The sequence below is a fragment of the Lytechinus variegatus genome, chromosome 16 (genome assembly GCF_018143015.1).
Source record: "Lytechinus variegatus isolate NC3 chromosome 16, Lvar_3.0, whole genome shotgun sequence".
NCBI classification, from domain to species: Eukaryota; Metazoa; Echinodermata; class Echinoidea; order Temnopleuroida; family Toxopneustidae; genus Lytechinus; species Lytechinus variegatus.
The window spans coordinates 3,783,433-3,807,712 of NC_054755.1; the positions used below are offsets into that span (position 1 = coordinate 3,783,433).

The 24,280-nt window shown below is 35.4% G+C and overlaps 1 protein-coding gene across 1 annotated transcript; it reads right to left on the bottom strand.

Annotated features, from left to right (window-relative positions):
- Positions 1-8,593: 8,593 nt before the first annotated feature.
- LOC121429776 (ankyrin repeat domain-containing protein 42-like) lies at positions 8,594-22,741 on the bottom strand. The gene is made up of 13 exons (XM_041626996.1): positions 22,644-22,741; positions 21,084-21,238; positions 20,186-20,413; positions 19,175-19,310; positions 18,245-18,412; positions 17,250-17,282; positions 15,787-15,912; positions 15,263-15,319; positions 14,236-14,331; positions 13,440-13,574; positions 12,259-12,385; positions 11,481-11,616; positions 8,594-10,896 (listed from the first exon to the last, which is right to left on the bottom strand). The coding sequence occupies exons 1-13, from the start codon at positions 22,648-22,650 to the stop codon at positions 10,771-10,773; spliced, it is 1,530 nt and encodes a 509-aa protein (XP_041482930.1). The 5' UTR covers positions 22,651-22,741; the 3' UTR covers positions 8,594-10,770.
- Between the last annotated feature and the right edge of the window lie 1,539 nt (positions 22,742-24,280).

Here is a 24,280-nt window from a genome sequence, read left to right on the forward strand (position 1 = left end):
TTTTATAAATAGGCGTCTTATAGACGCCTAAATAGTACACATAAGTGTATGGGATGAAATTTAGATGGTGTTTCCGGTCACTTTATATTTGAATTTTTGAAGCACTAAATAATCATTTTTAAACGCAATTTTTTCTGGGCTTCATTTTTGTAACATATCACAGACACAGGTGACAAGTGTGACCTTCTAGCTCAGATTTTTTAAAAGTCAAACCAATGTTAACCAATCACTTTGAAACAACATTAAACTTTGTTTCAAAGGACTGTGAGGAGAAAATCAGAATATTTCATATAATAAAATACAGAAGAAAAAGTGAGTGATTGATGTCATCAGTCTCCTTATTTGCATACCAACCTGGATGTTAATATAACTATTATGTAAAACTTAATCGAAACTTGCGAATGTCATAACTTTCTTATTTTTAATCCGATTTCGATGAAATTTTCAGTGTTATGCTTGGTGGATTTTTCTCTTTTTATTAAAATCATTTTTCTGTTGGGGTGGACTTGTCCTTTAAAACTACGTGCTTAAAATTTTAAACAGTGTTTTTGATAAATTAAGCTCAACATGATTTTGACATTGTAATTTCAAACTCTCCTTGCTAATCTAAAGTATGAACGGTCCTTCGTGATAATACTGTTAATAATACTAATAATGATAATGATGATAAATAATAATAATGATAATGATAACAATAATAGTAATAATGATAACATTAATAATAATAATAATAATAATAAAATAATCCACAATGTGCTGCACTCAACCCAGGTGAGGTAAATGGGTACCGGTATAGGAAGTAATTCATTAAGAAGCTGTGTGCGCTATGAACGCCTAGCTTAGCCGGGTAATATAGGAGCGCCTTGAGCACCTAACAAGGTGGATATGTACGCAATATAAATATCCTATATTATTATTATTATTAAAAGTAATGATAATAAAATAGTAATAATGATGATGATGATAATGATGATGATGATGATGATGGTGGTGGTGGTGGTGGTGATGATGATGATGATAATGATGATGATGATGTTAATGATGATGATGATGATGACGATGATGATGATGATGACGATGATGATGATAATGATGACGACGATGATGATGATGATGATTATAGTATAGCTTCAGTGAGGAGAGGTAGTAGGCATGGGCGTATAGGCACATTTTTTTTGTACACCCTAAAATAGGCGATCACATTCGGAAATTTTCGAAATCGCGACGGGGACCGATTCTAACACAGAGAGAATCTATTAAAAAAGCCGTTTATGACAATGCAGTCTGTCGAAAATTGGAGAATCAAAACACTAGTTTCATCCTGGACTCCGATCAAACTTGCATTTTTTCGCCAGCTTCGAATCTTAGGACGATCTGCTGTCCCGGTACACAAATTTTCGACAAAGGCCTCTCAGCTGTTCATTGTGATTTGGCGGGCACTATCATATATCTTCTATGTTGTAGAAAAAGTTCTCGTCGCGATTGTGAAAACTCGCTATATTCTGCTTCCGGGCGCACCGGATACAGTACAAGAAGCGACCGACAGTGACGCGAATCGGACGAGCAATCATGACTAGAATATTTAAAGTGTGCGGAAGAAGAATCAAGGTCCAACGATGCATAAGAGCCCACGTGAGTGTGGGGAACCAATGACGTGGCGTCTCGAGACAACTGCACGTGACTGCTGAAGCAGTGCACTATCATGGCGCCAAAACCTGGCGAAAGCGTCCTGGTGCCGTTCAAAACAATAATCTCTTTTTTTTTACGTTTAATTGTTAAAAGTATATCGATACTTAACTGTAATCGTTCTGAGAAGCTGGGAGTAATTTTCATTGCTGTGACTGTGTCATAAAAACAAAGAACTAAGAACTTATCATTATCTTTATATTACGTATTATCATCATTGTAATCATCATCATTATTATCATCATCATCATCATCATCATTACTATTACAATATTCGTCATCGTCATCATCATTTTCACAACCCAGCATCATCATTATCATCATTAAAACAATCACGTTGAGTCAACGCAGCCGTGAATGATTAATTGGTATGTAGGAAATCTTCAACTTCAGAAAAGAAGCTATCGGAGCTTCGCTATCAAATTCCCAGAAGCATTCTCTTAAATAATTTCAAAATAAGATCATGGCACCATGGACAAGTGCGCGTATCGCTGTATCAAATGGTCATCGGCATTCAACATTTTCATTTTCTTGATTATTTTTCTGTCCGGTTATCTGTATTCTCTTAAAGGGGCTTCGGGGGCTGCTGTTATTTCAGAAAATACTTTGCTGCAATATAAATTTGCTAATTATTGATATCGATTTCATTAACCTTTGTTTTCACTGACGCAAGATCTATTTTTTTTCTTTGAGGGCTTGCTACTATGTCTACAATGGGGAGGTTATTGATGTACAGATTGAGTTATCATGACATATTAGAGGTAACGCCTACATGCTTAATGGAAATTAAACAGTATTTAGAATGTAAAGAAAGTTATTATTTTCAATATGCGCGCAGGCGAGCAGAATATCTTAAAATCTTATATCAGTTCAGGGGCCCGTTGCAGAAAGAGTTGCGTTTAAACGCAAGCCAAAAAATCAATCGCAAGTCCAAAATGCGCGCTGTTGATTGGTTGAAAATCAAGTTGCGCCTAAATTTTTAGAGTTGCGATTGATTGCAACTCTTTCTGCAACGGGCCCCAGACATGTTATCCAATTTTAATCACATCAGGTAAAAAAAAAATCACCACCAATCAATCAATAATAACGTACAAACTTGTTAAGAGTATTATTACATCCTATAGTGAGGAAGTTTTCTCTTTTCGTTATCTTATTCTATTTCAGTCTAGTTTCGTTTATTTTTTTTTGTGATGCAGGTACCCCCATTGACTTTTCTTCAGATTCCGCTCAGTGTTTAAACTTTTACTCGATAGCTGAAAGGGTAAAGAGCGAAAACAAGAAGCTTACGATCTCTTTTCTTCATCTATACTCGAAGATTGCATTTACTCTTATCTGACTATTTGCTTAGAGTTTATTGATTAATTAATTATTTACTTTGGACAAATAACACTGCTTGACTAAATCAATATCCGGGGTGTTTTATGAAAGTTGTCAGCGCTGACTAAATGAGAGCTGACAATTTTCAGTGAAATCCTTGGTTTTGATTGGCTGAGAGCCCGGGGGCACTTCCATTCACGAGTGGATACCATGCGCGACCATGGGGTCTCGAAAAGCACCCTAAACACGTAATTTCCATATTCTGGAAATGCACCCCTTAACAAGTATTGGCGTGTGAAACCCTACCCTTAACAAGTATTGGAAACAAAACGATACTCTTGGCAAATATTCCCTGAAATGAACCCCTAAACAAGTACAGGAATGTTTTATTGTCATACGGGTCTTTCGGTCGTCGGCTTTACCTTATTTGGTTTAGTACGACCCCACCTTCTACCATTGGCGGCGGAAGCCAAAAATTTAAGGAGGGGACAACCCAAAAAAAAATTAGACAAGCAAAAAAAAAAAAAAAAGGTTCTCAACGTAAAAAATTTAGGGGACACACGTAGGAAAATAAATTGACAAGCAAAAAAAAAAAAAAAAAAAAAAAAAAAAAGTCATCAACTTCAAATTTAGGGGGGGAACGCCCCCCCCTCCTCAAATTTAGGGGGGGACACGTCCCCCCCCCCCCCCCCGCTTCCGCCGCCTATGCCTTCTACACCTCGCGCAAATCGGACTCTAAACACGAAGTGTTCGGGCAAAAAGGACATCCTTTATAAAACATTTTGATTTTGTTTTATCATCCCCGCTATTTCGTCCCTAAACACGTAATTTCCCTAGCAAAATAGATACCCTTTTTTCATTATTTCTGTGTTTTTGACACCCTTATCACGTTACGTACGTAACGTGCCCGATCGTGAAAAAGACATTCTTTTTACGTGTTTTTTTTGGTCGCGCATGGTATCCACTCGTCAATGTAAGTGGCCCCCCGGGGCTAAGAGGCACTAAACTATGACTGTTACCTTGGAAACTGTCAGAGAAAGACAAGTTGTCAGTGCTGACAACTTCATGAAACAGTCCCCAAGCAGGGCTTCGTTATCATTGTTTTACATTCTGAAGAAGTATTCATCGATCTTGATTACATAATCAGACCGTAACGACCAAGCATCGATTATATCAAATGACCACTGACTTTCAACAATTCATTAACATTTTCATTTTCTTGATCATTTTTCTCTCCGGTTATCTGTATTCTCTGTAGAGGGGCTTCGGGGGCTGATGTTATTTCAGAAAATCCTTTGCTGCAATATAAATTTACTAATTATTGATTTTATTAACGTTTGTTTTCACTGACGCAAGTTTTCTTTTCTTTTTGTTTTATTTCTTTCTTGGAGGGTTTGCTATTACGTTTTCAATGGGTGAGGATATTGATATATAAGATCGTGTTACCATGACATTTAAGAAATGGAAGCGGGCCTATATGCTTAATGGAAACTAATCAGAATTAAGAATTTATATGCGTGCATTCTACGAACAGAATATATTGAAGTCTTATATCAGTTCAGACAACGTTATCCGATTCTAACCACGTACAAACTTGTTAAGTGTATAATATTACATCTTATAATTAGGAGGTTTTCTCTTTTCGTTTGTTTTTCTTGTTTTCATTAGTTTCGAAACATTTCCTGTGATACAGAAATATAATAAAGTTCAGATTTTCTAGCCTTGTGTTAAACCAGGAAGTCGCGAGTCTCCTGGTTAACTGTTACTCGATAGGTAAAAAAAAGGTGAAGACCGATCAAGAAGAAAGTTATAACCTCATTTCTCCAATAGGAGACCAAATGACTGAAGGGACCATTGAAAAAAAGCACATTAACATTGCATACTGTGACTGTCTCCCGTATTGGACGAAGGAAAAAAAAGAAGAAAAGGTTGCATGACACTTGAGCTATCATCTTGATTTGCAAACTCCTTACCACACTCTTCGCAGAATGTCGCGGATAATAATCACGTGATCAAGAGTTGATCAGGTCTAAATATTCATGAGTCTATTTTTGAAGTAAAGGTAGTTTATCATAATTTATTGCTTCATTAAAAGGTAACACTCGAAACAGCGTTGATCATAAGTAGTGTGACTGTATGTTGAAACCTCATTGGCCAAAGGTGAAATTTCAAATAAATATTCATCTTCTTCTTCTCATTATTATTATTATTATTATATGATTATTATTATTATTATCATTATAATTATTATTATAATCATTATTATTATTATTATTACTACTATTATTATTATCATGATCATCATTATCATCATTATTATCATCATTTTTTTTTCTTATCATCTTTCTTACACCTCTTACTTTACATTAGTGACCTGTCTGACATTCCGTGAAGGAAGTCACGTGGTTCTTCCGATGTAGTTTGGGACATTAATATATAAGCCCCGGATTAAGCCAATAAAATGATGCAAGAAATAGCACAAGGATAATTGAATGCATGAACACCACATTGATGATGAATACAAATACGAAATGACACAAAAGACAATCTGATGGGCAAATAGTTTCTGTTACTAAAAAAACCCTTTTTTTCAAAGTGACCGTTTTCACCGATATCTTCTTTTTTTTTCGAAATGCACAAGAGAACAAACAGCTGCACGAGTCGATCCCTCATCAGAATATTTCAAAATTAGTATTATGACCTTTTTACGAGTGTATCTTTAATGATGGGATGAAAATATTGAAGGATGAGTAACGTTGCATCTGATTTGAAGTGGCGGGGTGTAATTCATCGTCTGCTCTGTACTCGTAAGTCTCGATTTCATATTAGGCAAGATCTGTAAATTGATCGACATTCGCTTTCTATAATTGACTCGTGTCTTGTCCAAATCGGGCAGCGCCGAAAATAGATTGATGACATTTCTATTTTAAGTGTTACGTTTGGCGCAGGCGTCGACTTGTGTGAGTGAAATAAGTAATAGTTCGCACGGCAGCAAAGGCAGTGAGCAATTTGATTCAGAAAAGTTCAACATGACGTCATACTACTTGATGACGTCATGTTTACCTGCGACGGATATATCGCCACACATAGATGATTTCAGACCCCGTTCAAGCATATGATTTGTTTATGTGTTTTTTTTTTCTAGATTGAGATTGACTAATACGGATTGTTACGTTTATGAGCCACATTTTACCTTTTTTCATATATTTCTAATGCCGATATGTTTGTGTTTTATTGGGTCTGGCCATAGCCGGGGTGCCCCCACCCCCCCAAAAAAAATTTATAATAACAAAAATAATAATAATACAAAGTGTACCGTGAAAATAGAGATATCAGCTATGGCCGTGAGCAACACATAAAAAAAAAATCAAAACAAATAATGAAATATTGTTTACTTTATGTTTTGCCGGTTCCCCGTTTTGCCACTCCAAAAATTATTTTGATTATGGCCTCCTTCACCATCATCAGCTGCATTATTAACAACATCATTATCACTCTCCTTATTGTCATCGTCTAAATCACTATAGGCATCATCATCATCATCATCATATCATCATCATCATGCATCATCGTCATCATCACCATCATCATCGTCATCATCATCATATCATCATCTCCATCATCATCACCATCATTATCACCATCATCATCATCATCATCATCACTGTTCTTCATATTATTTATATTAGCTGAAGCATCTGCATCATTATCAAAATCATCACCAACACCACCACCACCATTATCATCATCATCATCATCATCACTGTTCTTCATATTATTTATATTAGCTGAAGCATCTGCATCATTATCAAAATCATCACCAACACCACCACCACCATTATCATCATCATCACTGTTCTTCATATTATTTATATTAGCTGAAGCATCTGCATCATTATCAAAATCATCACCAACACCACCACCACCATTACCATCATCATCATCACTGTTCTTCATATTATTTATATTAGCTGAAGCATCTGCATCATTATCAAAATCATCACCAACACCACCACCACAATTATCATCATCATCATCATCATCATCACTGTTCTTCATATTATTTATATTAGCTGAAGCATCTACATCATTATCAAAATCATCACCAAAACCACCACCACAATTATCATCATCATCATCACTGTTCTTCATATTATTTATATTAGCTGAAGCATTTGCATCATTATCAAAATCATCACCAACACCACCACCACCACCATTATCATCATCATCATCATCATCATCACTGTTCTTCATATTATTTATATTAGCTGAAGCATCTGCATCATTATCAAAATCATCACCAAAACCACCACCACAATTATCATCATCATCATCACTGTTCTTCATATTATTTATATTAGCTGAAGCATCTGCATCATTATCAAAATCATCACCAAAACCACCACCACAATTATCATCATCATCATCACTGTTCTTCATATTATTTATATTAGCTGAAGCATCTGCATCATTATCAAAATCATCACCAAAACCACCACCACCATTATCATCATCATCATCATCATCACTGTTCTTCATATTATTTATATTAGCTGAAGCATCTGCATCATTATCAAAATTATCACCAACACCACCACCATTATCATCATCATCATCATCATCACTGTTCTTCATATTATTTATATTAGCTGAAGCATCTGCATCATTATCAAAATCATCACCAAAACCACCACCACCATTATTATCATCATCATCACGGTTCTTCATATTATTTATATTAGCTGAAGCATCTGCATCATTATCAAAATTATCACCAACACCACCACCACCATTATCATCATCATCACTGTTCTTCATATTATTTATATTAGCTGAAGCATCTGCATCATTATCAAAATCATCACCAAAACCACCACCACAATTATCATCATCATCATCACTGTTCTTCATATTATTTATATTAGCTGAAGCATCTGCATCATTATCAAAATCATCACCAACACCACCACCACCATTATCATCATCATCACTGTTCTTCATATTATTTATATTAGCTGAAGCATCTGCATCATTATCAAAATCATCACCAACACCACCACCACCATTATCATCATCATCATCACTGTTCTTCATATTATTTATATTAGCTGAAACATCTGCATCATTATCAAAATCATCACCAACACCACCACCACCATTATCATCATCATCATCACGGTTCTTCATGATTAGCTGAAACATCTGCATCATTATCAAAATCATCACCAACACTACCACCACCATTATCATCATAATCACCATCATCATCATTGATCCATTATTACTGCCATCAACATCAGCACCATCCTCTTTGCCACCATCATTTACATCCACATAATCACCATTGTCAGTATCACAATCCTCATGATTACCATCATCGCCAATTATCCTCATCATAATAACCACAATTATCATTTTTTCTATAACTACCATTAAAATTGTCATCACTTTTCGTCATCATTGAGACTTTAATATTAACCACATAGTTAATTTATGAAACATAGAGATTTCTATCCCCCCTCCCCCCCCCAAAAAAAAAGCAGAAGAGACGGGGATGACAAAGGAAATCTACAAACAAAAATAGCTGGCATAAATTGAAAAAGTTCAAATCCATCTTTTATAACTACCTGGTAAACGTAACAAAACAAGACAGTGAATATAAAAGCCATCTCCTTTGCTTTTATTCATACAGTACTGCTTTTTTTTATTTGTTTTTGTTTTTTGCATGAAAATACATTCTAATATTCTGAAGAGAAACAAAAATCCACTTGAAGAATATTCAGAAAGTCACATCATTTCACATAGCAGTGTATAAAAAACCACAACACAGACCCATTGCATATAAGTTACTATGATTGTAACATTTGCCTTCCAACGGTAATTACCATGGTAACAATGCTCAACACCCAATCAAACTCCTGGATTCCATGTAAGTCACCATTCAATGGCAAAGTTAGCATAATACCAACTTAAATACCTCAGCCAGGGCCCCATTTCATAAAACATTTCTAACAACAGTTAAAAGCTACTGAAATCCTCCAATCTGATTGGCTGATAGAAACTGTTATATTACAAGTCTTCATGAAACAAGACATAGGGCTGGGAAAGCGAATTGCACTAAAGCATATTAACTATTACCGTTCATTACAGAAATATCAAATAAGAAATATCAGAATATCAAAATACATTCATTGTAAGATGACACAGGCATGGTCAAATATGTAAAAAGTACATGTATAACAATTGCTCTTCCCTTATTTTGAATAACATGTAAATCTGAAAATGACTTCTTTTTCTACATTGTTTCTCATTCTCTAATGAACGTTTATTCTTATTTCACAAAATGATAGACAATAAGATCAGCCATGATTCTATACATTTACACAATATACTCTACAGGGGGTCGTTGCAGTAATAATTGTGTTTAAATTAACTAAAAAAATCAAGCGCAAGTCCATATAATACATGTATTTCATTGGTTCAAATTAAAGTTGCGATTGACTTTTTGGAAGTTTGATTGCAACTATTTCTGTAACCAGCCCCTGCACTATCAAGGTCCGATAAAATATTTAAAATAAATTTCACATCAATGTACAATATAATAAATATATTTATTATTCTGAATTGTAAATAGCATGATATATACAAAATATAGAGACATAATATTGGCCCCAATTCACAAAGGCTGAATGAAATTAAGAGGGGGTATAAAACCAGAAATTATGTAGATATTTCACAACTGCGCTTAATTTAATGTCCTTTGAACAAAAAAAAACGCATATTCATCTCTGAAAATTTGTCAGTGTATGCATTGAAAATTATACATCAAATCTGTATAGTCCATTGTTTTGTAGCCCCCTTCTAGTTAGACATCCTTGATTAATTTGGGCCTTTGTTTATCTACAGACACATACGTGTAGTTCGCAAAATTTCTACAAGGAATTATTCCATTGTATATGGTGTGTCGTAAGCTTTCTTGAGATCTAGGGCGTCAAGATGGGTTAGATAGAAACATTACCATTTAATTTTCAATGGTTGGCCCCATTATGTCAAACCTTCGTTGGGGAGACGACCACAGTTCGGACCCTGAACTGCGCTTTTATACCACACTAACAAAAACCTTGTTAGAGGATCCAAGATATTTGATTTCGAAGCTATTTCAACCCCCCATGACCAATTTAATCCCTCTTATGTACAATTTCACCTCCACAGGCAAGCCTGAGCATTGAGCCAGGGTTAGACGATAAACAGCAGCTGTGATATTACGTAAGAGCAGCTCTGCCCGTAGTAGGCCATTCTGAATGAAATTATTGTATTGATATATGTATATAATCAAGTTTTCAAGGCATTTTGTATTTTGAAATCCAATGTTAATTCATTTTAATTTCGAACAAAGAAAATCGACCCAGAATTAAGAAAACTATTGAAGAGAATAAAAATGATTGCATACGCTGGCGAGCCGCAGAGTTTGCTGGAATAGTCACACTGCGTATGTAATTCCGGTTTAGCTTTTTTCGGAACCATCGAGGTCAAGAAACACATGTTTAGATACTTACATAACATGGCCCAGGTGATTTGTGACCGATACGAATTGGGGTATATAACATAATCAAACCATGTATTACAGAGTTACAATTGATTTGTTTGATTGAATGGTTGATCAATTGTTGGATCTACCATACAATCAATCTTTGACTGATTTTACCACTTTGTGTGAAACAGGGCACATGTCTAGACCTCAGACTGATTTGGTGCGAGTCGGGCTCAGAAGAGATCTAGATTTTGTGGCGGTTTGGAGATGGTCCGTTTCACAAACACCCCTCCGCTCCCTGCTGACACCGGTCGTTTCTTCTTCTTCTTTGTCTTCTTTGGTTTGGCTTCTTCTTCACTCTGTAGAAAAAGAAAAAAAACACATAGAAGAGAAATTATATCTTCAAGAAGACAAATCTTAAAATATCATTGGAATTGGCCCAGTAATATAGGGGTCTGTTTCACAACGGGGAAGAGTGACTTAAGGCATACATGAATAGTATCTATGGTAGTATTAATAGTATCGACCCGACAGCAAAAAGACCCGAATACATATAAAAGAAAAATTAAACCAGCAAAACACTGAAAATTTCATCTAGATTGGATGTAGAATAAGAAACTTTTGCTTAATTTGACAAATGTTCATATACACAACACAAGTGATATGCCAATGAGAAAGTCAACTATTTTTCACACTTTTAAGATACTTCATCATAATTTTCAAGAAACTTTATCAAGAGAAATATTAGCTATTTCACGTTTTTGTTTGATGACAAGAAACTCTTGATAAAAAAGTATGAGTTACATTATTGTTCCACAAAGCAATCAGGCCATGATAGGAATAAAATAAAAATTGCTACATTTTTGACTTCCCATAATTTTAGCACAGAATTAGATCATGGCCTAGTTAAAACTAGACTTCCTAATAAGGGCCTAAGACTTACATAAGCTACATTTGAAGCTCTTTCTAACATGGTATTCAGATGTTGTATCTCTGCTCTGCATTCGTCCAGCTGAGATTCTAGTTTCTCCCTCCTCAGCCTCTCATACTCCAACTGGGATTCTAACTCCTTTAACATCCTACACAAAAAACACACAAATTGCAGTTTTAGTACAATAATAAACAAATTATAAAGATAACAGTAATAGCAACAATCATAATTATAATGATAATAATAACAGTAACTTAATAGTCAACATGGTCAATATGCCAAAGTAGAGTTCCGAAAATATGTGAATTATGCTTAAAATAATAAAAAATTAAATAAATAAAATGATCTGAAAGTATTATTCATTCATCAGTGCTGAAATGATCCAAAATGTAATCATAATACTGAAGCTAAATATTTATTGTTCTCATTAGATAATGATCTCATTATACTCTTAATATCAACTTGTATATAAGAATGAATATATGCTATGTGCACACCAATATTTTTGTACTTGATCTATGATCAATGTATATTTTTTTTCGTGTTGTAATAACAACACATTATTTTTTATCAAGAATTAAGATGAGAAAGTAAATAATAATTTTATTAAACCAACATCATTAGGCTTGTGAAACAACAAATGCCAGTAGATACGGGCCAATATAAAACACTGCATCACATTAGCCAACATCAAACAATTTTGTAAGCATGAAACAGTGGCGATAAATATCTATTTGCTCTTTAGTTTGAACCTTACATCATAGCAGTGTCATCTCAATGCTAGACTCACCTATCACTTTCTCTCTCCCTTCTTTGTTGCTCTCTATCTTCATCTAGTCTTCCTCCCAGCTGATGGAAATTAGTCTTAGCGATGCCAAGAAGTCTTTCAAGCTCTTCAACCCTCTTAATAGCTCGGCCTAGTAAAGAATTTATTAAAACAAAACATGATAAAAATTCAATATTCACTCAATACATTTCTATTTTGGAGAGTTTAAAACTAGAAAGACTATTTTTTTAGCTTTTGCCCAAACCCTTCTTCAAGATCATAATCTGATGTTCAATGGACAATGATTTAATCTGCCATTATAACTATTCAGCTACATCATTTTTACGACTGTCTCTGCCAGAGCACTTCCAACTCTTCTGTTTTAACTACTTGAAGGCGTTTCTTACACTGTGCCACTTCCTTTTGTGGCGTACACCAAAATAATGTCACCAAGATCCAAGATCATGGGTGGAAATCTGTCCCCAAGGTCGGGGGGAACAGGGGCTAGAAAAAAAAGTTATCCCCAAAAAGTAGGGTAAATTTAACCCCAAAAAAATTGACAAGCAGAAAAAAAAAAATAGATTTTCATAAAAAATGAAAGGTAAAAATATGCGTATTACTAGTATATCGATTGTGAATGATGTATTTCTCTCCATTATAAAAGACCCAAAATAATAGGGTGCACATTTGATATTGTGTCCCCCTTCTATTTTGGGGAGAGGTCCCCCTGGGATTTCTGCCCATGACCAAGATAATTGTAGGCCATGACCTTTAGACCATTGAACAAAGAATTCATCTGCCCTAATGCCTGGTATCTGTTTTGATTGTTTATCGTACCCAGCCTTCACTAAAACCTTTCTGGCCCGTATTCTGAAGTCGAGTTTAACTTAGACCATGGTTTAACTCTGTGCTAAAATTATGGGAAGCCAAAAGTGTCAATTTTTTTTATTAAGTTGTATGGTTCCTATGTTTACTGTGCTCTTTCCTGATTCATCGATGGTGAAGACAATAATCTATTTATTCCTAGACAATTATGAATGATTTGCGAGCCAAATGAGATGGAATATTATACCCCTACTCTTTATAGTGATTTATGTAACAATTGGCTATCCATACTTAAACCACAACTTTAAACCGGAGTTCAAGTTAAACCTGACTTCAGAATATGGGCCTCTGTGTCTTAATGACCGAGGTAGTGTTCTTACCTCTAGCCTCTTCTTTCTGTCTTGGGGACAGCACGATACTCTCTCCTTCTAGGCCGTGATCGGTAGACTTCTGAAGGAGCCTGTCTTGTCTTTCCTCAGGATCAGAATACCCACCCACAACCTCAATATCAGAATCTGAGTAATGAAACAAATATAGAAAGGTTATTATAACACTTTTCTTTTATTTCCTATCATTTCACAGATAAGATATCACCGCACTAAAGGGTTGTTGCAAGGGAGCGAAGTGACCAAGGCTGAGGAAGCAGAGCAACCAAGGTGGGTGGGTATGGGAGGAGTCCACACTAATACATACATCCAAATCCCATATCTGAACATTCACTTTTTTAGTGAAGTAAAAACTTCAAAAACTGGACAATTCATTTAAAAAATGAACGGTTGGAACAACACTGCTTTGGTGACATCAAATACATTTTAAACTTTTGTTCACAACACACAAAGAAAACTCAGTGTTCAAAATTTCATTATTTAAAACCAACACAGATGAACTTTCATGATCGTTACTGATGACATCATTTGGCATCATTGAACATTGAACATTGCATTGCATTGCTTTTTGCGCTCATCGTCTATTTCATGCATTTGCACTTTTGTGGAGACCATGCCATACAAGTTATGTACATGAGCCCATGGGATATTAGTCAAATGTCGATGCTTCGTGCAATACGCTATAATAATGCACTAGCAAATTATACAGGACTAAAGTATGCATTCTTAACGTATCATTGACCCAACATATAAACAATCTCTAACAATAATCTCAGACTGTTCTATCTACCTGAATCATCCCCCTTGAGAAGCTTGACGCAAGCCAACTGAGCGAATCGATGCGCTACATCCATAGGAGTCTCCCCTGCATTGTTCTGAACATGAACTATTAGGAAGGAAAAAATGAAAACACCATTCATATCATATCTAGATTTATATACAATAATTGCAAAAGGTAACCTTGAACCTTGAGCCCTGAAGAGTAATCCCTTTCAGCAGCTTCAAAGCTAACCCGGGATGAAAACATGTGTATCAGTGCGAGGTGCCATGGTGAAGTAATTTGAAATTTCACTTATATACATTAAAAGTGAATGTGCACCGTGCAAGTAAAAACTGCCTCTTGGTAACAACAATATCAATATGAACAAGTAGAAATGAAATAGACTGGACTTTTGAAAACAAATCTTTGATATGAAAGATCTAAAAGATTTGATAGAAAGACTTTATTTCATTATTGTAAGAAGACAGTCAAATGAAACAATTTTAAAGTACAGGCACAAAAAAAACAGCTTGATATCTAACCCACATTTATTATCGCCCTCTTTAAAATATCTGTGTTCAAACAGAATATTTCAAATGAGTTAAAAAAGAGAACTATATACCAGAAATTTTTTTATAAGAAGTTAACAGCAAGGATTCGGATTTTAATGTACCGATTCCCTAACTACATTCATATTTCTAAAGAAAACTTTTTTTTCAATGCTGAAAGCGACAGGGGTTACTTTGTACAGTTGTTAATAAAGTTAAACGAGTGAAATCTAAAGTATCACAATAGGAGTTCATACTTTTTCTGATATTTCAATTGATTTTTAATGTATGTCTGAGAGCCTAATTAAAAGTTGTTAAACCTTATTTTGTACATTGGTAGCATTTCTATGATCTTACATCTTATATTTTCACAACAGCAAAGGAGAAAGAATAAATGGCAAACCAACATGGACTATCATACGCCCAGTGTGTAAATCATTCATATCTTTAAGATCAGTTTTTTTTAAACAGCCCCTCTGTTACATGAAACAAAAGAATGTATTACTTACTATTTGCTCCCATCTCTACAAGCCACTGGAGACATTCTAGTTTACCGTTACCAGCCGCTACAAGAAAAGAGAGGAAAATAGAGGCAGTTAAATATCAAATTATCTATTAAACCCCATATATTTTTTCACATGCAATTCATATTCAGTTTCTAAGTTGACTTAAATATCTTCATTAATGTTGTGATGTCACCAACAGCTATAAAACATTTAATCTTTGCCTAGAGTTTTGCAACGGTTGATGATAGTGCTGGAAACATAAAGGGAAAAGATGATATTTGTCAAACAGTATCTGTATCTCCAATTGATCTGATTAATTCCCTTGCTATTGCTGGGTTAGATTTGACAATGATGGCTACAAATGTTTTCAAAGTGGTAAAAAACATTGACCCCTCAAGCAGTAGGACATTTTCATCAGTCTTTAAGAAAAAATTGTACATATGGCTAAGATTAAAGATAACAATTTTTTTCTAAATATCACCCCTTCAAAAAAAATTGTAGTAGAAATGGTGTAGTCCCAAATATACCTCTGTGTGCTGGGGTTGATCCTTTATCATCTTTTTCATTGATGTTGACCACTCCCTGTTCTATGAGTAATCTGAGATGACCCAGGTCACCAGTAGCAGCAGACATATGAGCAGGGAACGCTAGATCTGAAACAATAAAAATTACAATTTTAAAAAGTATATTGATGACGACGATGGTGATGATGGTGATGATGGTGATGATGATGATGATGATGGTGATGATGGTGATGATGATGATAATGATGATGGTGATGCTGATGATGACAATGATGCTGATGATGACGATAATACATGTAATAAAAATAAATACCAGTACTTAAAATATCATCATAAGGACGAGTTAGATGGCCTGTAGTCTCGGTTTTCATTCAATATTGAGCAACATATTAATATGGAATGAATTATTTACTAATGAACTCCTGGATGATCTTCATAACAATCACAAAAAAAATTGACCATGACAATTTGAACATCAGATATGGATTAAAGAAATCGTAAAATGAAGTTACAAAACGTAAGATAAATAAAGAATTAAATGAAAATGTTTTGATGTAATTTCTAATTTCGATATCATATGGCATGAAAAGTAGTACACACAGAGATTTCAATTAGCCCCAGCACAAATCATTTCACAAAGAAGTAATGTAAAATAACATCCCAATGTGTACAACTATTAATAGAAGCTCTTGTCAATACAAATAATTGATATGTTATAGTTAAGGATGTTTTTGCATCAAAGCAATACATGATCATTCTCTTTAAATTTCAATTTAATATCACCTCAAATATTTGTTCAAAATTACTGACTTAAGGGGAATAAAATCACACAATTAATACTATGTAATAAAATAGATTCTGTGTTGACTGTTGTAGTATCATTTCAGAAGTCAATACAAGTAGCCTATTATGGTTAATTCATAAATATGGAAACCTTGATTTTAACTGGCTGGTGAGCCCCGTTAGCAAGGTAGTTACTATAATCATTAGACATTTGTGAAATAGGCCATTGAGTTTGTTTATTTATTTATTTATTTGTTTCTGCATGTCATGATAATTTACATAGTGTAACCGTCACAAAATTGATTACATTGAATTTTACATAATAATAATGTATAATTATGATGATTAACATAACATTAACATAACTGATTATAACAAGGTTGCAGACATGCAGTGGTATGACAAAATAAGCAGATGCTTGAGCTGTTGTCAGACCTTTGGATATATGATTTGCATACATAAATATAAAAACAATACTGAAAAGTCAAAACTAATGATTACTCAAAGAAGGGAAAGAAAAAGAAAAACAAAACAAAGAAAACTAAATAAACAATTATTATGTTCCACAACTATTTACAAATATTTACAAGGAGTGTGTGAGGTGTAATAATACTTGAAATTATATCAATCCTGTTATAAAGGTATTTAACAAATGACTTTACAAAATAATTTTTTTGTCTTACTTTCTTGGTCCTCTGGATGGTCTCGTTCCCATTCTGAATAAAAACAGGAGAAAACGACAAAATAAACGTTAAAGGTAAATGCTAGTTTTGGTAACGATATCAAAATGAGTTCGAACAGAATCCAATGAAATGACCACCAAAGTGTCTGTTTGTATAAATAAAACGCATGTGCCAAAGAATTCTGGAAGAAATTGTGTAATTGCTGAGAAATCAGCAAATAAGCACAGGATTCGGGTAGGGCGTCGGGCCCGACGCTCTAAGCAATAATTATTCATTGTCCCACGTGCGCTTATCTGTGTTGGGGATCTTCGGTGTGAACATTTTTCAGCGTAGATTTCAAGATTTCACAAAGTTCAGTTAATATAACTGTACCAGATCTAGATCCTCGATGATATACTGACAATTAAGCCTTGTTTTACAGACTTTCTCATGAAATCAGTGTTTACTGCAACTACTGGAATTTCTCTTTAAACTGTAGATAAAACATGCACATTTATCAAACCCTCATCATTGTATTCAAGCATGATAAACCTACCCCATCTCAAATCTTAAGAAAAGATATTTCAATATTTCATCTAAAAAGGGGTAGGTTAAAAATCTCAAAGCAAAATGAATTTGTAGTTCAATGTAATATTCTGAAATGGCCAATTTGTCAATTTAATGATGAAATATCTGAACATTTCAAAATCATAAAATCACGGGGTTTATGATGTTACAGATCTATGCATACGCAAATTCATACAGACCTAATAATATCACATTCAAATGGTGTGTTGGTACAATGTTCATCATTTCAAATTTTGGCAAAAATGGCCCAAAGTCAACCTGAAGTTACCACAGTCATCCAAGACTTACCCACAATGCATCAAGGGCAAGACTTTACCTTTACCCTAGAATGATGTAAGAATTACCCAAGAGTCAACAGAGACTCCCCCGGAAGATCGCTACGCAATGTGAATCGGGTACATGATAGAGATCTATCATCTATTGCTTACCGACTGCATTGATGTAATCCACACAGTGTTGTTTGTAGTATTGAGATGCAAGGGTCTTGGGCGTGTCACCGTTATCGTTGCGTGCACCCAGTGTATCGCTGATGGATGACCCACTGCTCACCAGGAACTTCAGGCAGGGCAGATGACCCTCTTGGGCTGCTAGGTGTGCTGTAAATGACAATTGAAGACATCAGTCAACAATATCATAATAATCATTTTTATCAACCCAGGGTAGCCGCTTCAGCTCTCATGAACTGTTCTCCCAGCAAGCCATACATGGCATAAAGTTCTTATTAGCCTTCTCCATTCTAAAACTTCAACTGCCTGACAAGAAGGCAGAAGGTCCCATTTTTAAAGGTTTTGGTAAGACTCAGCCAAGGACTGAACCCAAGGTTCATGAGTCAGGCATCTTACATGTACCACTGAGCCACTATGTCTGTTTGTTTAAAAAAAATCTTGAAATTTGATTTGTGTTGTATTTAGTATTGCTGATGTAGATGAAATAATAAAGATCAAATAGTTGTAGACACTTTAACAATATCTATGATTCAAATATCATCATGTAATATTTTGGCCAGGGATTGTAATCATAAACACATGTAGTTTTTATAGAATGAAATTGAATGTTTCTGGTCATTTACATATTCATTATGACTTTTTTTAAGTACTAAGTAGTGATCTTCATGTGCATTGTATTTTTCAAGGCCTCATTTTTTAACCATATGACAGACACAGGTAACAGTTGGGACCTTCCTGCTAAGATTATAAGAAATGAATTCAATGTTAACCAATGCCTTCAAACATAGAATCATATTGGTAATGTGAACAGTGCATCAGAGGGTGTGTTTTAATTAATCAGGATCTTATTGAGAGATTATCTGAGAAACAGACCAACTACTTGTACAAGTTTGTGTACCAATATACACTTACCAGGAATGTTTCCATTGCCATCTGTTTCATCCGTTCTCGCGCCCCACTTGACAAGCAACTGAAGGCAACCCAGACGTCCATGGAATGCTGCTATGTGTGTAGCTGTCCATGTGGTTAGGTTCTTTCCTTCAACATCCTACCAAAAAAATATGGAGAGTGCCACAGGATAGCAAATTAGAGTTGATCCAAAGGATTTTAAACATAGCATGACTGGGGGGGGGGGCACTGGTGCAAAAACGATAAACGGTGTGCATTTTCATGTAGCACAAGAGCAGAAATCAAACACTCACCTATGCTACTGTATACAAGTCCGTCCCAAGGCTTTCAAACCCTAAACAAGTTATTTTGGTTATATTTGATTAGTAAATTAACATCCTAAACACTCCATATGTGCAACTGTGTCTCCATTTACTACGCTACCCAAGATGTGTGTGCATACTGCAATGAGTTTTGATGCATATATGCATTCAAAGCATTTCTTCATAAATATGCAATGAGCAAGCCCATGAGGCATCTCCCCATTTATCTTTTAATATTTTTTAATTCTACACTTATCCTAACTTTGTCCTGCATGGAGGAAAAAAAGATTTATTTTTTATTTAATGTGTAACAATATTAAATAATATATTAATAATAATAATAGGCATTTTATAAAGTGCCATCTATCTAGAAATAATTTATTCTGAGGCGCATTGTATACTTTTATTATTATCCCAGCTTTAGGAACTTGTTTTGTTACACAAGAGACATGTATATAAAAATATGAAAAGAATTACGATTTCAGAAGAAAGAGGAAAGTGGGCACATGACATCATCTGCCCATCTATTGCATATTAATAATAGCATGCATATAACTGATTTCATAATATATTGCTAAATTTACAATTCACTAACTTTGTTATTTTTCAGCAGTTTCTTTGAAATGTTCCTCATCAAATTTTACTGTAGAATCTGTGTTATCATTTTTAGACTGGATCATTTTTTTTATTTTGTTTTTAAATCACTACTCACCGTTCCTGCTCTAAGTATGGAGCTTAATGTATACGAATTGCCGTGAGCAGCTGCGAGATGAGCTGGGGTGTTACCTCGCAGGTCGCGAGCAGTCATGCTGACCCCATTAGTGGTCAGCGCCTGGATGCATTGATCTTGACCTCTAATAGCCGCTACATGGGCAGGTGTCCAGCCCTGGGGTGTGGCAGTCGTTGGGTCAGCTCCATGCCATAGCAACCAATGAAGACACTAACCAGGAATAAAAAATACAGAACTTTCAGAATGTGCTATGAAAATCAAGTAGTCATTGCCTTTATCCATATGTTAATAGAGTTAGGATTTCAAACTGAACTCTACATTTAAATTCATTTCTCAGCCAACTGAGGAAACAATTTATTTTTAACTTGGATATATCTGCTTATGGTCCTTGAATTGCCAACAATCTGCTCCATAGTTTGAAACAAGTGCTGTGCCTCTGGCAGCTCTTCTCTTACAACCATAAATGTATTAGCTTTTAAGTTGCAAGAGAAAAGCTTTGAAAAGCTTTCAGGGGGTGTTTCACAAAGATTTAAGTATAATCGCATTTAAATAATGAGTTGCGTACGGTATGAAAGGCTTGACCGCATTGGTCAGATCGTGTCATGAGGACACACACTAGTGCGTACATATATCTATCAATAAGATCGCGCAATGCATATTGTGTATGAGTCAGCATTTGAGTGCGACTTATATCATACTTCAATCTTTGTGAAACACCCCCAGGTACATGTATGTTCTGTACAGTCTTTTGCAAAAAAATGTGTAGCAGTCATAAAACATTTATCAAACTTTAAATAAAAGTAAAATCATTCCCTGTATGATCAGACAGAGCTGTTCCAGAAAAAAAATCAGCAGAATATGAAAAAGACCAGTAACTAACCTCGAGTGCTCCACTATGACAAGCCCAATGAAGAGGAGTGAACTTGTCCTTCTGATCGACTTCATTGATGCTGGCTCCTCTCTTCACCATATTCTCAAGCTCTAAGACATCACCATTCCTCACAGCTTCATGAACACTTGCCATCACCTTACCGACTGAAGAAAAAAACAAGGGAATTTATCTATCAGTCAGAAGACATTTAATTATCATCTTTACCCACATATGCAATTTCTCCTTACAATTGCTTAAGTATAAAAGGAATTTAAATGAAACTCAAATTCAGACTGATCTAAAATTCTTTTTCTTAACTACATGTAAGGCAGCCAAGCTAGATCTAGATCAATTGCAATTCAGAATTTGATTTAAATGAGTAAAAACTACCCCAATCCTACAGAGTTGCATTAAACAGAGTCATATAGATAGATAGTTTTGTAAGAAGGGGGCTCTGAGGCCAGGCCAAGGCCCCAACCAATTTCAACTTTCATGAACATAAAATAAAGGCAATGTCACACCTTTCAGTGCAAGCCTGGCGGGTACACCCCCTTATTCAATGAACAAGGTGATTGTAGGCCTGGATCTTGATGTATATGACAGGGCCCTCCTGGGCATAAACGCACTGGGTGAGAGAAGGTGGAGTGAAGATAGAAGGTTCTGTTGATGGCCTTCTTGAACAAGTTTAAATGAGCTTTTAGTTGTCGATGTTAAGTTGATGACAGCAACAGCCTACTGCATCTATTTTTTAAACTTACTTAAAGGTAGCCCGCATTGACAGTATCTCACAAGCAGTTGGCCGCAGAAGCATATGCAAATCTGATTTTGTTGTGGGTGCATTGTGGGTAATTATCCGCAAATCACTCACAAGCCAGGGCACTCACATCATCACATGTATTGCGAGGTTCGTATTAGTATATTAACACAAGCCTGCCACAAGGGCAGGCTTGCAGAGAACAATGTGATTCACTGACAGTGTCAGTGATAGGGCCTTGGCCTTGTCGCCTTGATTGATGATACATGCTTGACTGTCTGTGTCAACAAACAGATTTGCAAACACAATTATTAGGCCCAATTTTTTTTACAGAAATTGCTCATTTGTTATTATGGCCAAATCGTGGTTTTGGGAACCACTCGTAGATTTGTGTACGCGCACTTGTGTACAAAGTGAATGGAGGTGGAAATAGGGAACCGTGACTGAATATTAGGCGCTGCTGTATGAAGTGAACGGTGGTTCCCTATATCACGATAATGCCATTATTATTTTATTATGGTCTATAGCAAGTCTTGTTACTATATATAAAAAAGGATCCAATCCTAGCTCTGTCCGCGCCCCCAAAACCGCTGGACTGAACGGGAATCGGTGAACAAGCTGCGCCGCTACAGCCCCGAGAATCACCACAAGCGCAAGTCAAGCAGTGCCAGTGCAGTGGCAGGACTTTCTTTATCCGACACTGGAAATGAATTCGCCTTTAAAATAACGTATATCAATGAAATGAAATTGATTTCACTAGCAAAACACGAAAATTAAATCATCTTGACAACCATGTAAAAAAATTATAATCGTACCTGGCATATTTGTTCAAATATATCAGTCAATTTTACAGGATAAAATTCCAAGACGAACACAACTGTAACCATATAACAACATTCCCCTTGATACGAACGTAGAGGGCGTGCACTGACTAGAAAATTCGATTCTCAACCACTGCACTCGACACACCATGACAGTATAAAAAATTCTTGAATCTAGATCCCCCATCCCTTTCTAAATGTTCATATATAACATTTCTTATCAAATTCTACTTTTGAAACATAATAGGAAATTCCATTTCAATTTTGATAATTTTTTATGGTCTTGGTTTGGAGTTATTGTTTTGGGTTATTTTTTTTAATATCAGGTCAATACTGCAGTGTTCAATTCATGCCCTTGCTGGGGTTTTTTAGGCAAAAAACAAAAACAGAAAAAAAAACCTTTGCTAAAAATTCTTTGTCATTTTCTGGCCAGGATTGATAATGAATATAAATATATGGACCTATACAGAGTGGTCCATGATCTATACATGGCAGATGAGATAGTTTCCTGTGTAGGCCAGACATGCGCACCCGAACACAGAAGACCATCCTAGTATACATGTACCATAACATTTCCGAAAACCATGGCTGGCTGTCAGGCTTATTCAACCATGGACCCACTACTCAGTCCATGGTTGAAGAAACTGTTTAATAAAGAAATGCCGCGATTCGCTTGTCTCTGAAATCATACTTAATGTTAATTGAATTTATTGAACCTCTTTGACAGCCAATATTCTGTTCAACCCCCCCCCCCAAAAAAAAAAACTATAGAAAACATACAAAATGTTTAACTTGAAAATGAAGAATGTTAGTAAAGGGACTCCTGTTCACAGCTTGCTGTTCAGCTTTCGTTCGTTTTCTTTTTCTGTTCTATAACATTTTTCTAGTATTGTGTTTATTCACTAGATTTATTCCGATGAGTGAATGTCGAGGCATTAAGTAAGTAATTGAGTAACGAATTAATTGAGAAAGAAAAAGGGAAAGAGAGAAAGAGAGAAAGAAAGAAAGAAAGAAAGAAAGAGGAAGGAAGGAAAGAAGGAAAGACAGAAGGAAAGAAAGGAAGAAAGAAAGAAAGAAATGAAAAAAAAAGAATAGGCATAAAAGGCATATATCAATTATACGCCTAGCTTAGCCGGGTAATATAGGAGCGCCTTGAGCACCTAACAAGGTGGATATGTGCGCAATATAAATATATACCCTATATTATATAGGCCTATATGCAGGGAAATTGAGATTCGTGGGTATATCAAACTGAGTGGATCGCATTTCATGTCAATAAAAACATGCAAGAATGCATATATAGGCGAATGCTGTTAAGAATACACGTCTTATCATCGTAATGCTTAATCTTCGGAGCATTTAGTATAATATCACTGAATCTGATGACATCCCGCGATGACATACCCTAGGGGATTAGTTGTACGTTGAACTGGTTGTAAGGAACATATAAACTTACTGAGATTGAGAGAGAGGGGGGAGAGAGAGTGGCTGAAAAGGGTTATAACTAGAATGATAGACATGTTGGCATGGGGACGTATACGTAGAGGGAGGGAGAGAGAGCAAGAGAAGAACAGGGTCAGAAAGAGATAGTCAAAAAGCAAGAATTGCCGATCACCATTCTCACTGAAGAG